This window comes from Armigeres subalbatus, chromosome 3 (genome assembly GCF_024139115.2).
Source record: "Armigeres subalbatus isolate Guangzhou_Male chromosome 3, GZ_Asu_2, whole genome shotgun sequence".
In the NCBI taxonomy this organism is placed as follows: Eukaryota; Metazoa; Arthropoda; class Insecta; order Diptera; family Culicidae; genus Armigeres; species Armigeres subalbatus.
In genome coordinates, this window is record NC_085141.1 from 298,076,870 (window position 1) to 298,091,338 (window position 14,469).

The 14,469-nt window shown below is 45.5% G+C and overlaps 2 protein-coding genes across 6 annotated transcripts in view; one reads left to right on the forward strand and one right to left on the reverse strand.

Annotated features, from left to right (window-relative positions):
• Positions 1-14,469, reverse strand: part of LOC134224953 (serum response factor homolog) — a 738,652-nt gene that overhangs the window by 96,961 nt on the left and 627,222 nt on the right. Inside the window, exon 3 of one of the 5 annotated variants that reach the window (XM_062704637.1) lies at positions 11,944-12,335. The exons of the other annotated variants lie outside the window; for them this stretch is intronic. Coding sequence (XP_062560621.1) covers positions 12,282-12,335 — 54 coding nt within the window. The 3' untranslated portion in view covers positions 11,944-12,281. Of the gene's footprint in view, positions 1-11,943; positions 12,336-14,469 lie in introns of those variants that run through there. 5 annotated transcript variants of the gene reach the window in all.
• LOC134219688 (uncharacterized) lies at positions 5,029-7,003 on the forward strand. The gene is made up of 4 exons (XM_062698507.1): positions 5,029-6,543; positions 6,618-6,707; positions 6,769-6,882; positions 6,943-7,003. Exon 1 carries the CDS (start codon positions 5,029-5,031, stop codon positions 6,217-6,219), a length of 1,191 nt encoding a protein of 396 aa, XP_062554491.1. The 3' UTR covers positions 6,220-6,543; positions 6,618-6,707; positions 6,769-6,882; positions 6,943-7,003.

Genomic DNA, 14,469 nt, shown 5'->3' on the forward strand with positions numbered 1-14,469 from the left:
AAGAAAAAGAAAATGATTAATAATACATGTAAACAATATTGAAAATTCTTACCTGCAGACACGGTGAAGCTACAATTTATTATTCGGATTAATAAATTCGGATTCTGGCGACAAATTAGGTTGATCCGCTGAACCAGTATTGTAGATTGTAAGTAGTTCTCGAAAAGTGCTAGGATAAGGATCAATAAATGAAAACTATGTTTGAGTAGCAGTTTGACGACGAACCCGCTGGCCAAAAGGTAGGGTAGTTGAACCGTACTTCAACACCCAAAACCAAAAGGAATCGAGGAGCATAGGTATTCAGGAAGGAAACCAGTTTATTTGTAAGTAAACTAGATAAGTGAACTATTGTTGTTTATTTAAAGATGAATAATAAATTACAGTTCAGCATTGCTGAAAACTAATCAGCTGCTTCGGGAAAACTTGGTTTCCCTATCGGGAACAAACTGAAAAATAAACTGAAATAAATAGTGTTCAGTGAGTTTGTAGTGCCTGCAACATGCAATCCGGTTCCGAATCCGTGAAGGACAAAACGGTCCTAAATCTCACGGAAACGCCATGCGAAATATGTGGCCCGTCAACGCATGATGAGGAAATGGTAGGGTGTGACGGTTGTTCGGGATGGTTCCATTCCCGTTGCGTAGGCATCGCCGAGGGCAATTTTCCGAAAAAGTGGTTTTGCCCAAGCGACGCCTGTCAGGAGATGGCCAAGGAGTCTCAGAAGAAGAAGACCGTCAAGAAGCATCAGACCCGTAGCCAGAGAGAAGCCGATGAATCCGACAAATCCAGCAAGAATGCTTATTTAGCTGTCTCTAGTGTGGAAGCAAAGGTGCGTGCACTAGAGGAGCGACAGAAGCAGCAGATGGAGGAGCTGGAGGTTGAAATGCAGCTGCGGAAGAAGAAGAAGGAGATGCAGCGTGCTCTGGAGAGGAAGAAGGCGGAGATGGAGCTGCAAATGCATGCCGAAGAAGAAGAAGAGCAGAGGGCCTGGCAAGCTGAGATGCTTCAGAAGAAGAAGGAGCAGATGGTTCGGATGAAAGCAAGTCAGAAGTCATTCGAGAGGCAAATGGCGGCCATGGACAAGAAGATGGCAGATCTTTCGGCTTCCAAGGTGCCCAAGACGTCGTCGAAATATGTTGGTGACGATCTACGAGCGGGAACTTCCAGCAAAATTCAACAAAATGTGTTGAAGCTGACCCAGAAGAACGTCAAGATGCTGGCAGAAGACGACGAGGACACCGAAGAGGAAGACGAGGATACCGATGAGGAAGAAGAAGCGGAATCATCGAGCCGTAGCTCCGAGTCATCTCTGGAGAAGGGAGCCAAACGGCGCGATTCGCGGAAGAAGCGGGTGGTGAAAGGAAGCCATGTTGGGCTAGGACAACAGCAGACCGGACCGACAAAGGCGCAGCTGGCCGCGAGAAAGGGGCTAACATACAAGCTCCCAAAGTTCTCGGGAAAACCAGCGCAGTGGCCATTGTTCTACGCGGCCTACAAAGCGTCCAACGATGCCTGTGGCTATATGAACCACGAAAACCTGATGAGGCTGCAGGAAGCGCTCGAAGGTGACGCACTCGAGCTGGTGTCAGGCCAGCTACTACTGCCGGAGTCGATACCGAGGGTCCTGGAAAAGCTGCGTCGGCATTATGGTCGCCCGGAGCAACTGCTCGAGAGTTTGCTGGACAAGGTGAACAGGTTGGACCCCCCTAAGCCGGACAACCTCCGGAGCTTTGTTCCTTTTGGGAATACGGTGGAGCAGCTGTGCGGCCATCTTGAGGCAGCCGATCTGCGGCAGCACCTCGTGAATCCGCTGCTGATCAAATCGCTGGTTGCTAAGCTGCCGGATCGGGAAAAGCGCGAGTGGGTCGACTATCGGAGGGGTCGAGGAGCTGACGGATATCCTGATGGACATTGTTGCGGATGCCTGTGAAGCTAACATAGACGTAGAGTTCAAGCCGTCGCATCCTCTAAAAGGAGCTCCCCAAGGGGGGAAAAGAAGGTCCAAGGAAAGAGGAGGTCTGTATCTCCACAGCGAAGCCAGCAGTTCCAATGTCACCGCAAACGAGAGACTGCTGAGGCCGTGCAACTACTGTCACGGAATGATCCATCGGCTGTGATACTGTGCGGAGTTCAAAAGGTTGGGGTATACCGAGTGCCTGAACCTGGTTAACCATGAAAAACCGTGTCACGTGTGTCTCAACGAACACGGAGGCCAGTGTAAGTTTAAAATCCGCTGCAACATCGGCGACTGCAGGGAGTTCCACAATCCGCTGATGCACCCAGTCGGAAACGTGGTCGGGATGAGTGCGCATATCCGGACAAACTTCACGGTCATGTTCCGCATTGTTCCGGTACAACTGTACTGCGGTGGGAAGTCTGCTACAGTATTGGCGTTCCTGGACGAAGGCGCTTCCGTCACGCTGGTGGAGAAAAAGCTCGCCGATCGCCTGGGCGCGGTCGGAGTACAAGAGCGGCTGACCATTAGATGGACCGGCAATGTCTCCAGAGTGGAAGATACGCGGAGGATGAATCTGTGGGCATCGGGCACGAGTACCAGTGCGGGCGGCAAGATGTTACTGCATACCGTCCACACAGTCGGAAAGCTGATGCTGCCACATCAGATGTTGGACAGCGAAGAACTCGTTGCACAGTACGAGCACATGCGGGGTTGCCGATCGAGTCGTACGACGGGCAGCCGCAGTTGCTCATTGGAGCAAACAATATCCACTCGTTTGCCCTTTGGAAGCGAAGGTGGGCAACCCAATGAAACCAATCGCGGTTCGATCCAAGCCCGATTGGACAGTGTATGGGCCAAGACAATCTACCACGGTTGCCATCAGCAAATCGCCAACGACGACCTACACGAGTTGCTCAAAAGCCACTACGCGTTGGAAGAATCGGTGGTGGCGATACCGCAGGAAACAGCAGAAGAGAGGCGTGCTCGAGAAATATTGGAGCGTACAACGAGACGAGTCGGCGATCGTTTCGAAACTGGGCTGCTGTGGAAGGCAGATGATCCACGGTTCCCGGACAGCTTCCCAATGGCCCTGCGAAGGATGAAGCAGCTGGAGAACAAACTCGGAAAAAATCCAGTGCTGCATGAGAACGTTTGCCGACAAATAGAGGAGTACCAGCAGAAAGGGTACGCACATGTCGCTACCGCCGAAGAACTGGCAGATACCCCTTTCGATCAGGCATGGTATCTACCTCTCAACGTAGTCCATAACCCGAAGAAGCCCGGAAAGATCCGTCTCGTTTGGGACGCTGCAGCGACGGTGAGAGGTGTCAGCCTTAACTCTCAGTTGCTGTCAGGACCAGACATGCTCGTTCCACTGGTCAAAGTCCTCTCCGGTTTCCGCGAATGGCGGATTGCTTTCGGTGGCGACTTGAAGGAGATGTTCCACCAACTAAAGATTCGCCCCGAGGACAAGCAGAAACAGCGGTTTATCTTCCGGAAATCTCCGGAAAAACAACCCAGCGTCTACGTCATGGACGTAGCGACACGGCGCAGTTTGTGAAAAACCGGAACGCGGAGGAGTTTGCTGCACAATACCCGGAGGCATCGGCGGCGATCATCCATCGCCATTACGTCGACGACTATTTTGACAGCGTCGACACTGTGGAAGCGGCCGTTAAGCTGGCGCAGGAGGTTAGATTGGTCCACCTGAAAGCAGGATTCGAAATCCGGAACTGGGTGTCCAACTCATCAGTGTTTCTGCGGAATCTGGGGGAGGAAAAGTCGGCAGCGCCGGTACACTTCTGTCGGGACAAACAAACGTCGAAGGACCCGAATGCGGATGAGTTTTCGTTCTCGACAATGCACCGCGAAGAGTTGCAGCCGTTCCTGCTGGAGGGAAAGCGGCCGACAAAACGGCTCGTCGCAAGTTGCGTGATGGGGTTTTTCGATCCCCTTGGGTTGCTGTCGCCGTTTACCATCCACGGCAAGATCATCATCCAGCATCTCTGGCGTTCCAACTGTGGATGGGACGAAGAAATCGACGAAAATTCCTGGACGTTGTGGCAGCGGTGGATTAATTTGTTGCCGGAGGTCGAAACTATCCGGATTCCTCGCTGTCACATCGGAGGCGCCAAGTCCGCTGAAGTCGATTCCCTGGAAGTCCACATCTTCACCGATGCCAGCGAACACGCATACGGCTGCGTAGCCTATTTGCGAGCGGTAATTGAGGGTGAGGTCCGCTGCAGCCTGATGATGTCCCGGGCCAAAGTAGCCCCGATAAAGCGGCAGTCGATTCCCCTTTGGAGCTGATGGGTGCCGTTCTGGGTGCGCGAATGAGCCAGACAATTCTGAGCATGAACTCGTACCAGATTGCCCGCACAGTTTTCTGGACGGATTCCCGCACCGTGTGTAGTTGGCTCAACTCGGATCAACACCGCTACAAGCAATTCGTTGCATTTCGAGTCGGAGAGATTCAGGAGCTGACGAAGGTGGCGGACTGGCGATGGATTCCGACCAAGCTGAACATCGCAGACGTGCTGACGAAGTGGGGTCAAGGTCCGCCGTTACAAAGTGAGGGAGAATGGTTTTGCGGACCCTCGTTCCTATATCGGCCGCAAGAACTGTGGCCAACGCTTGAAGTAGGGTACGAAGAGACCAACGAAGAAGCGCGAGGTGTCGTCCTATTCCACGGGGCGATCAACGTCGAACCGATATCCAGTTGGGCGAAGCTACTGCGAGTGACAGCGACCGTGGTACGCTTCATCGCCAACTGTCGGCGAAAGATACGAGGAGAGCCGGTAGTTGCTGCACAGGCTACAGCAAAGCAGCAGCAGCTGAAGAAGACAACGGCAGTGAACTACGAAGCCATCAAAGCGCCACTTCGGCGAGAAGAGCTCCAGCAGGCGGAGACAATCCTGTGGCGGCAGGCTCAGTGGGATAGCTTTCCGGATGAGATGAGCACGCTAACCAACAACGTAGCACGACCGCCGGGAGCACGGTTGGAAAGTATAAAAAAGAGTAGCCAAATCTACAAAAGTTCACCGGCATTAGACAACAAAGGGTGACTACGCATGGATGGAAGACTGGCAAACAGCGTGGAGAGTTCCTTCGACCAACGGTACCCGATAATTTTGTCGCGTTCACACGCGATAACGCAGAAGCTGATACAGCACTACCACGAGCAGTTCGGACACGGTAATTCGGAGACCGTATTCAACGAGATGAGGCAGCGGTTCCAGATCCCGAAAATGCGTCCAGCGATTCATCAGGTAGTAAGCAAATGTATCTGGTGCAAGGTCAACAAGTGTCGTCCACGAACACCGAGAATGGCTCCACTGCCGGTTGAACGGGTAACGTCTAGTCTTCGGCCATTCAGCTCCGTAGGTTTAGATTACCTGGGTCCGGTGGAAGTCACGGTTGGCCGGCGAAAAGAGAAGCGTTGGGTGGCAGTCTTCACCTGTTTGGCTGTACGTGCGGTGCACCTAGAGGTTGTGCACAGTCTCACAACCGAGTCGTGTCGGATGGCCATCACTCGTTTCCGCAGCAAGTTTGGCAAGCCAAGCCAAATATTTTCCGACAATGCCACTTGCTTTCGCGGAGCGAACAACGAGATGGTGAAGATGGACGTCATCAATCGGGAGTGTGCAGAGATCGTGGGCAGCTCATCTACCGCGTGGCATTTTATTCCACCGGGTACCCCACACATGGGAGGTGTCTGGGAGCGGATGGTGCGGTCGGTGAAAGAGGCGATGCGGGTGCTGGATGACGGGAGAAAGCTCTCGGACGAGATCTTGGCGACAACTCTGGCGGAAGCGGCGGACATGATCAACACGCGTCCGTTGACCTACTTGCCGCAAGACTCTGGGGAAGCAGAAGCACTGACGCCGAACCATTTCCTACGGGGAACGGTGTCGGGTGCTGACTTGGAGGTGGAACAGTTTTTGACGGGTTCTGCCGAAGCTTTGCGGAACGTGTACAAGCGGTCCCAGTTGCTGGCAGACAGAATGTGGGAGAGATGGTGTCGGGAGTATCTTCCGACGATCAACCAACGGTCGAAATGGTTCGACGAACAGAAGCCGATCGATGAAGGTGACCTGGTATTCGTGGTGGACGGGAAGAACCGGAAGTCCTGGAGGCGAGGCATTGTGGTAGCAGTGATGAAGGGATCGGACGGACGGATCCGAATGGCGGACGTGAGAACTGCGGACGGCAAGGTTCAAAGACGTGGTGTGGTAAATCTAGCGGCGTTGGAGATTCGATAAATCCGGGAAGACCGGATGTTACGGGCTGGGGTGTTACGACGCCGCATTAACAGCCCTGGTTGCAGCATAACAACCAGCATGACAGCTCGCGCGTAGCAGTGGTGGTAAAAATAGGAGAGAGAAAAATATATTGGTAGTAGAAGAAACGGTAGGAGGTATAGAGAAGACAAAATAAAAACAAAAGTTCGCCATCGTTTTCGAATGCAAAATTAGTTCGTGATTATTGAAAGCAATTAAAATATACTGTTTCTTGTGACATAAAAGCTTGAAATAAGTAATTAAAATCAGCAGGGAAAAGTTCGGTCAGTTGCGATACCACTTCCAGTGAGTAAAACCTGAAAAGAAAAAGAAAATGATTAATAATACATGTAAACAATATTGAAAATTCTTACCTGCAGACACGGTGAAGCTACAATTTATTATTCGGATTAATAAATTCGGATTCTGGCGACAAATTAGGTTGATCCGCTGAACCAGTATTGTAGATTGTAAGTAGTTCTCGAAAAGTGCTAGGATAAGGATCAATAAATGAAAACTATGTTTGAGTAGCAGTTTGACGACGAACCCGCTGGCCAAAAGGTAGGGTAGTTGAACCGTACTTCAACACCCAAAACCAAAAGGAATCGAGGAGCATAGGTATTCAGGAAGGAAACCAGTTTATTTGTAAGTAAACTAGATAAGTGAACTATTGTTGTTTATTTAAAGATGAATAATAAATTACAGTTCAGCATTGCTGAAAACTAATCAGCTGCTTCGGGAAAACTTGGTTTCCCTATCGGGAACAATAGGGATGAATGACCTTATGGGTTAATATCCCTAAAAAAAACAAACCAGAAACCCGCTCGCGCGTCATTTCTGTACGATGATCCACGGTGAGTGATCACGGAGAGCGTACAGAACGATGGCGTTGGTAGCGGTTCTAGCATCGATGGCGGTGGTTTCTGCATCAGCAGAATCACGAGCGCGCATTGATTGAAATAAAACCTGAAATAAGTAGCAGACTACCTACTAAAATTAATCTTGAGGGGATAATTCACTGCTGCTGCATCTGCTGCCAACCATGAGAATATTTTTTTTTGTCTTTATTGAAGAGGCTTTCAGCCCTAGGCTGGTTCACCTCAAGAATAATTTTCTGCAGCTTCTCCAGAATCCAAATACCTCGCATTTTCAGAGGCACCAATCTCAACTAAGAAGCACCGAATAACTGTCATCTTTTTAAGGCTCCCCCAGACCTAAGCGATTTCATCGCCGCGACGGCGACAACTAGTCGCCGCGATTTTATCGTTGGGTCGCTGCAAGAAATTTGGTATTTACGCTTCCATATTACCGACGACAGAATCGCTGTCGCCAAGCGATAGAATCGCGTCGCAACTGTCGCATCGCGTGTGTTTGGGGGAACCTTTATTTTAGCTTTGCTGCGTCGCAGCAAGCATGGAATAAAAAGAGGACAGTTGCTTCATTATTGAAAGTGGTGCCCTTGAAAACCTGAGGTAGAATAAAATTTTATTCCGAAAAGTTCGTCCTTACCAGCTGGGTTAGAATCGCTTCCGGTTTCTTCCCGTATGCACCAGCCTAGTCTGCCTAGTGCTGAGGCAGGAATCTTGCAATTTCGCCGTGTGTAGGTGGCCATTTGCCGCTAGGCCGCTACTTTCACAGAATCCACATCTAGGGTGACCATATGGTAACCTGAAGGATGACATGTCCTCCTTCTTCTATATAATAAAAATGAAATGGTCTGTGTTCGTATCCGCATAACTCGAAAACGGCTGGTTGGATTTTCTTCATTCCTTCAGCAGATATGTTCGTTATCGTTTCCGACGGGTTTATATGATATTTCCTCATGCAAAATTCACGAGTTAGGTTGAGTAAATCGTGAAAAACTAAAATTATGATTCGTATAGGAATTTGGCATAGACAGTTCCCAATGCGAATTTTCGCCTACTATGCAGGACAACGTCTGCCGGGTCGACTAGTTTTCGATAAAAATCGGATGTCCTCCTTCTGGGCTGAAATGTCCTCCTTTTTGTACATTTTGAGGAAACAATTCTCGCTTAACTTTTCAAAAGGACCTAAGTAACATTTCATTTCATGGGTTCCTACTTGTTTTGAAATGTTTTGAAATAATAGTTTGATAATTTCACGAAATTGTGAATAATGGGCTATGAATAAAATTATTCAAATGCTTCTCAAGGTGTGCTGCGAGAAAACATACATTGAGTGATCAAATCTGATTTCGATCGAAACACATGGTACGTGTCCTCAAAATAAGTCTAAAGAAATCTAAAAATGATCACCTGTCATTAGTCAAGTTAAGTACTATTCCATTTAATTCCACCGCAACGGTCCCATAACAGGTAAAGATATTCCACTAAAAGAGCTTGATAAAATGATTTGGAGGAAATCCCAACGGACTCAAACTCATGACCCCTTGGCGAAGATGGATGCAAAAATATATTCCCTAGTCAACAATGTTCTCTAATCAAACATAAAGTTCCAAAATTTATTTATAATACCCAGCAAATCTTCAAAATCGTCATAAAAATCTCCGTAGTTGTATCCAGTCTGAAAACATTTTTGAATTTCTACGAACAACTATCGAAAGCATCGTGGTCATGGTGTACGCCGTGCATTATGTGCATTCGCTTGCCATGTGCTCGTTAGTATTCAAGGAATAATCTCCGCTGGTCTTTCATGTGTCTTAAGTAATATACAATCAGTTGTTTGTTGCTCATCGTTGCGATGTATGCGATGGTTAAGTCATTCGAAAAACAACAATATTTCAGATTTTCTTGCTAAAATTCTGTGCATTGCTGCCTAAAATAAATGCCCAGCATATTGATACACCAAACATTTGTGTACCATTATTCAGAAAGCTTCAACTTGTTTAATAGAATCTCACTATAAAGATGGTGAGTTCGTTCCTTCTTTTTTTAAATAAATTTGTATGTCGTATTTCACTTGACGCCCCGAAAAATCAGTAAATTTAATATCAAACACAGGAAATTTTCGGATTGGTGATTTCTTTCACATGACCTGCTTTTTCAACCAAATGTCCTCTTTTTTTGGCATGATTTGAAGGAATTATCCTCCTTTGGAAAATTTTCATATGGTCACCCTATCCACATCCAGAGATCACAGGATTCTAAAATCTGATTTGAGAGAAAAGTCATCCAGGATTGGGAGAACCAATGGGTTGCTTCCTACTAAAAAAAACTTCGCCAAATAAAGAGTGCTAAAGTCTGGTGCTAAAGACACTGACAGGACACCAATCGAACTGTCATTTGGGAGATCCAATCGAACATGACGCTTCAAATGGGCTTGAAGCAATGGAGAGTATTGAGATAATGCTGATAAATATATTGGAAAATTAAAAATAAATAAAAAAATAAAAAAGCATGAGTCCAAAAAAGGTAAAGGAATATTTTCTGGGACTTACAAGTTGAGCAACATTTTATTTGATTTTTTGAATGTGAAAAAAGCGTTTTTGCTTTGTAAAAGCAACTTATCAAAGCTAATAATCGTGCGAGAGCTTGAACATGTTCCAAGGGCTGCCAAAATCTAGCAAGATTTTTACTGATTGGTAAATCTCACGGTTTTCACTCCGCCAGACATTATATCTAGTGACTTTACCTGGAATGGGTTAGGGACAAAAGGTCGAAGGGACAAAGTACCGAAGAGAAAAAAGGTTGAAAAGCACAAAAGGTTGAAAGGAACAGAAGGTCCGAAGGACAAAAGGTCGAAAGGGGATGAAAAGTCGAGAGGACAAAAGGATGTGGGAAAGGACTAAAAGTCGAAAAGGATTTATTTCTTTCTTCTCTCTTCATCCTTTATCATACTTGTTTCTTCTTCGATCTTCTTTCTTCTACTATCCATTAATTTTTTACCCCTTATTTTTTTACTTCTTCCATCTTCCTTCTTCTTTCTTTTTCTTCTGCCTTCTTCCCTCATCTTCCTTTTTGCTTCCTTCTTCTTTTTTCCTTCTTCATTCTTCTTTTTTCTTCCCTCTTCCTTCTCCCTTATTTCTTTTTATTCCTTGCTTCTCCCTTCCTCCTTCTTGCTTTTTCCTTCGTCCCTCTTCTTTTACCTTTTGTCCTTTTTGATCTTTTTCCCCTTTCGACCTTTTGTCCCTTTCGACTTTTGGTCCATTTCGACCTTTTGCCCTTTCGGCCTTCTGTCCCTTTTGATGGTTTGATTTTTCGACCTATTGTCCTTTAGGCCTTTTATCCGTTTGACCTTTTGTCCTTTCGACCTTTGATCTTTCGACCTTAGATTCTCTTGGAAACATGCTCAACTACAGCTATAAACAGATTATTTCCCATCTCCGTACCAGCCGCGTACCACGCGATTTTCACACAATTCCGGTGATTCTAAGCCTTCGCAAATAGTTTGGTGCGAAAATTGATTTGAAAATCAGGTCGATGTGGACTGAAGTTCAGGGGCAGAGCAGAGAGTGGAATAAGACCGCATTTCAAATAATCGAGTGTATTTATTCGATTGCATGTAGTGCAGCGGTGATGGAATCGAAACTTGTGAAACCTTCAGAAAAATGCGACCTAAGAAAGAGGAAAGGTCGTTTGGCTGGAAGTCTTTCGACCGAATGCCATTTGGTCGTTAGCCTAACAGGCCATTTAGCACAAAAATACTGTGTGATCGGAGATGTCGTTCGACCGAAAAAGTCGTCTACTCGAATAAATAATTTGGCGGAAAATGCTGTTGGCCAAAATAATTGTTTGGCTGAAAGGGCCATTTGATCTAAAATGCAGTTTGGCTAGAATTATCGTTTGGCTAAAAGAGCCACACGAGCGACGTGAGCTGTGGTGCGCTGATGTAAAAAGTAAACAGATAGGGTCTCGACTCAAAGGTACCACGGCTGATTTTTTTTTTCGACAGGCCCAAACATTGATGGGTCAGAAATGTTCTGTATTCTTGTTAAAATCAACCTTCTTTCCATCCTGACGTTAGTTCATTTTGGACCAACCTCCAATTTAGATTTTTTTTTCTTGCATCAAACGCAAGCCATCCCCTCTTCATCCCTCACTCAACTGACCGACGGTGATTTATCGTTCCTGATCGGCAATCGATTACCAACACGAGATTGTCGCGCATCACCAGACGACCGTCGTTCGAAAGCACGGCCATCAAATGATTGCCAATGTCCCCTTTTGGCTGTGGGTCTTGTGCGTGGTGAGCGGAGTCCTCGGAACCGTAGCGCAATAAATCTTATCAGTGCTGATCGACATATTTGTGATTGTGGCCGATCGATCTTCCTTCTTCAGCTTTCAACACACTTGGGGCCACATGAGGGGGTTTGGGCGGGGGTACAAGACATTGGGTGTGTTTGAGTGTGCTTTTGCAATTCTCCGCAATTTAATGTAATCCTGCAGGTATATTGGTTATGGGGTTTGGAAAAAGCATAATGTGCGCATAATGTTTTCATTAGTTGTGACACTGCTCATCGGTAATGGATTCTGACTGGCTGGATGATGGTCATCGTTTCTAATGAGCTTGGAGAATGAAAAGAAAATAAGAATTGAATTCGAAATCTTCAAGTTCAGAGTGAAATGATGTTGATGGAACATGATGTGATTGGAGGCACAATGGAAAATGATTCATTTATGAATACGAAATCGATCTAATTTGATCGAACAAAAATGAGACGAAATGGCAAAGCATAAGAATAAAGTGCAATTCAGTTTACCTTTGATATAACACGCATGAAGCTCAGAATAAAACTTAAAACCTATCATATCATGCTCAATGTTATACATTGTACAGGGCAGGCCAACACACTCGTGCCAAAACACATTGGCGAGGCTCAACGATTTCCCCTTTGATGATCCTTCGGACAGTTCACGTTTTGACCCCCGCATTTTCGTTGGTTGATCTTCGGCTGTTGTTATTGCTGATGTGACGATGTAGCTGTCCAGTAGTTTGGAGTGTTCTCCGGGTGGAAATGTTGGCAATATGTGGCAGGTTGTTGTGCGTTTGTTCCTCTTATTCTCGTTTTATGCATGCATGTTTTTAAAACCGAGCTCTCTGAGTGAGCTTGATTTGCATACAATTCAGAGGAAATCTAGATCGAAATCGAAATCGATCAATTTGCATGGGCACATGCACTGGAAAGAGGAGCAAAAAGAAGAAGAATGAGATTTGTGTTTGCGACGGTTTTAATAGTTCGTTCGGATCGGATAATGGTTGATGCTTTGATTGGACTGCAACCTGTGTGGATTCTGGACACGGACGAAGCGACGTTGGACGAATGGACGGACAGGTACACCACGAGTTTGCGATCGTTAACCCTTTGGACGCAAGTGTTCTTAGTGGCACTAATGGACTCTTTGTTATGCGTGTAAATCCAAAATAAGTGCTTTGCTGACCTAGAAATTTAACATAATTCCGCATCCGAAGGGTTAAAATGTTTTCTGGTCCAAATATGAAGCCGTACCACCTTTTGACAAATGAATAAACAAATGATGCTGCCACTGCCTCGGGTCGTTCATGAGCCTATTTTTCCTTCTCTTTCCAATTATGTCTCATACAAACTAACATATTCGAATTTTGATCCACCCCGTCTTCTGGCTGGCTGGTCAGAGCTACCACCGAATCGACTTGATTGACGCTGGAATGAAAGCCGAGGTAACTTACATACGAGCACACGCAAATAATGTTTACATGAAAGTTATGAAGCAGTGCACTGGACACGAACGGACATTACGCTTTTGACGAGTAATACCAACTGGACACATGACAGCTATTGGTAGTAATGGGGTGGTCACTTTGCATACCGAGCGAGGGTTCGTTCTGCAAAGGTCCACATAAATGACTGTTCTATTTTTCGTGAAATGTCACCTAGGAGCAGCTGTATTGGATAACAGAAGTATGACTGACTTGAATAGTCGTCAGGTATGCTAACAATTCAGATAGTCCTTTAGCTGACTCCTGAAGTTCATTTGCATATTATAACTAACCGGCGAGTTCAAGCTAACCTCAAACCTAAATAATGAAAATTACCATATTTAACGGGGAAGCGCCCCCAAAGTAACTTTATGAAGGTTTCATTCAAAAATGTGTCATAAGTCGAGTTTGTACAATTCCATTTAATTCCACTACTCTTATGATAGGTAAATATATTCCACTAAAAGCTTAAAATCATTTTTGTATCAAAAATCTGTATTTTTGAAGTGTTGTTGTGAAATTTTTTTTAACATAAACGGTCTAAAAATTGCATATAGATAATTTCTTCCGAAGACGTCAAAACTCTAGCGCTGATGGTTTTCGAGTTATCCAATTATGTCGTGAGATTTTAAGAAACCGGCGGGGAAGGGTCGTTTGGCCGAATGCCACTGACCGAACAAACTATTAGGCCGAAACCCATCTGGTCGAAAGTTAGGTCATTAGGCCGAATAGGTTATTTGGCCGAACAAGTCATTCGGCCGAAACCTTTATTTGGCCAAAAAGGTAATTTGACGTCTTACTTCTCACTACTCAATTATCATTTCTCACTTTTGACATCTCAGTTCTCATTTCGCACTACTCACTTTTTACAGTGAGAAGTGAGAAGTTGAAACATGTTTAGTGAGGAGTCTCACTCCTCATTTCTCACTTCTCACTTTGAAAATTGAGAAGTGAGAAGTTTTAAATGATGAGTAAGTAGTGAGAAGTGAGACATGATTAGAGAGAAGTGAGAAATAAGACGTTTCACTACTCATTTGTCACTTCTCACTACTTATTTCTCTCTTCTCATTGTGAAAAATGAAGAGTTCGAAGTGAGTAGTGAAACGTCTCACTTCTTTTTTTTTTGCAATTGACGATGTGAAGTGAGAAATGAGGAGTAAGAAATGAGAAAGGAAACGTCTCAATTCTCACGTCCCACTCCTCATTTCTCACTTATGACTTTAAGTGTGAAAAGTGGGAAGAGCGAAGAAAGGAAGAAGTTGTCTCGCTTCGCAGTGAGAAGTGAGAAATGATGGTTGAGAATGATAGAGAGGGTTCGACTGATGTTGGTATATCGGAACTTCTAACGGCCTTGCAGTCTTAGATAATCAAAAGGAAGGTTTTAGATTTATCCCGACGTTTCGACTCTATTTCGAGTCTTCTTCAAAAGGAGACTATAATTGTTTTTATTTTTTTTTTATTTTTGGATCCTCCAAATACAGTGCAGTCATTCCGACCACTGTTATTAATTTGTTTGCTATAATAACACGATGTTTTGAGCTTTACACCAAACCAAAGTGACACATCTGCAATTTT

Bases quoted from the DNA above. Each gene is read 5' to 3' on its own strand.
- LOC134219688 (XM_062698507.1), top strand. From the start codon at position 5,029: ATGGATGGAAGACTGGCAAACAGCGTGGAGAGTTCCTTCGACCAACGG.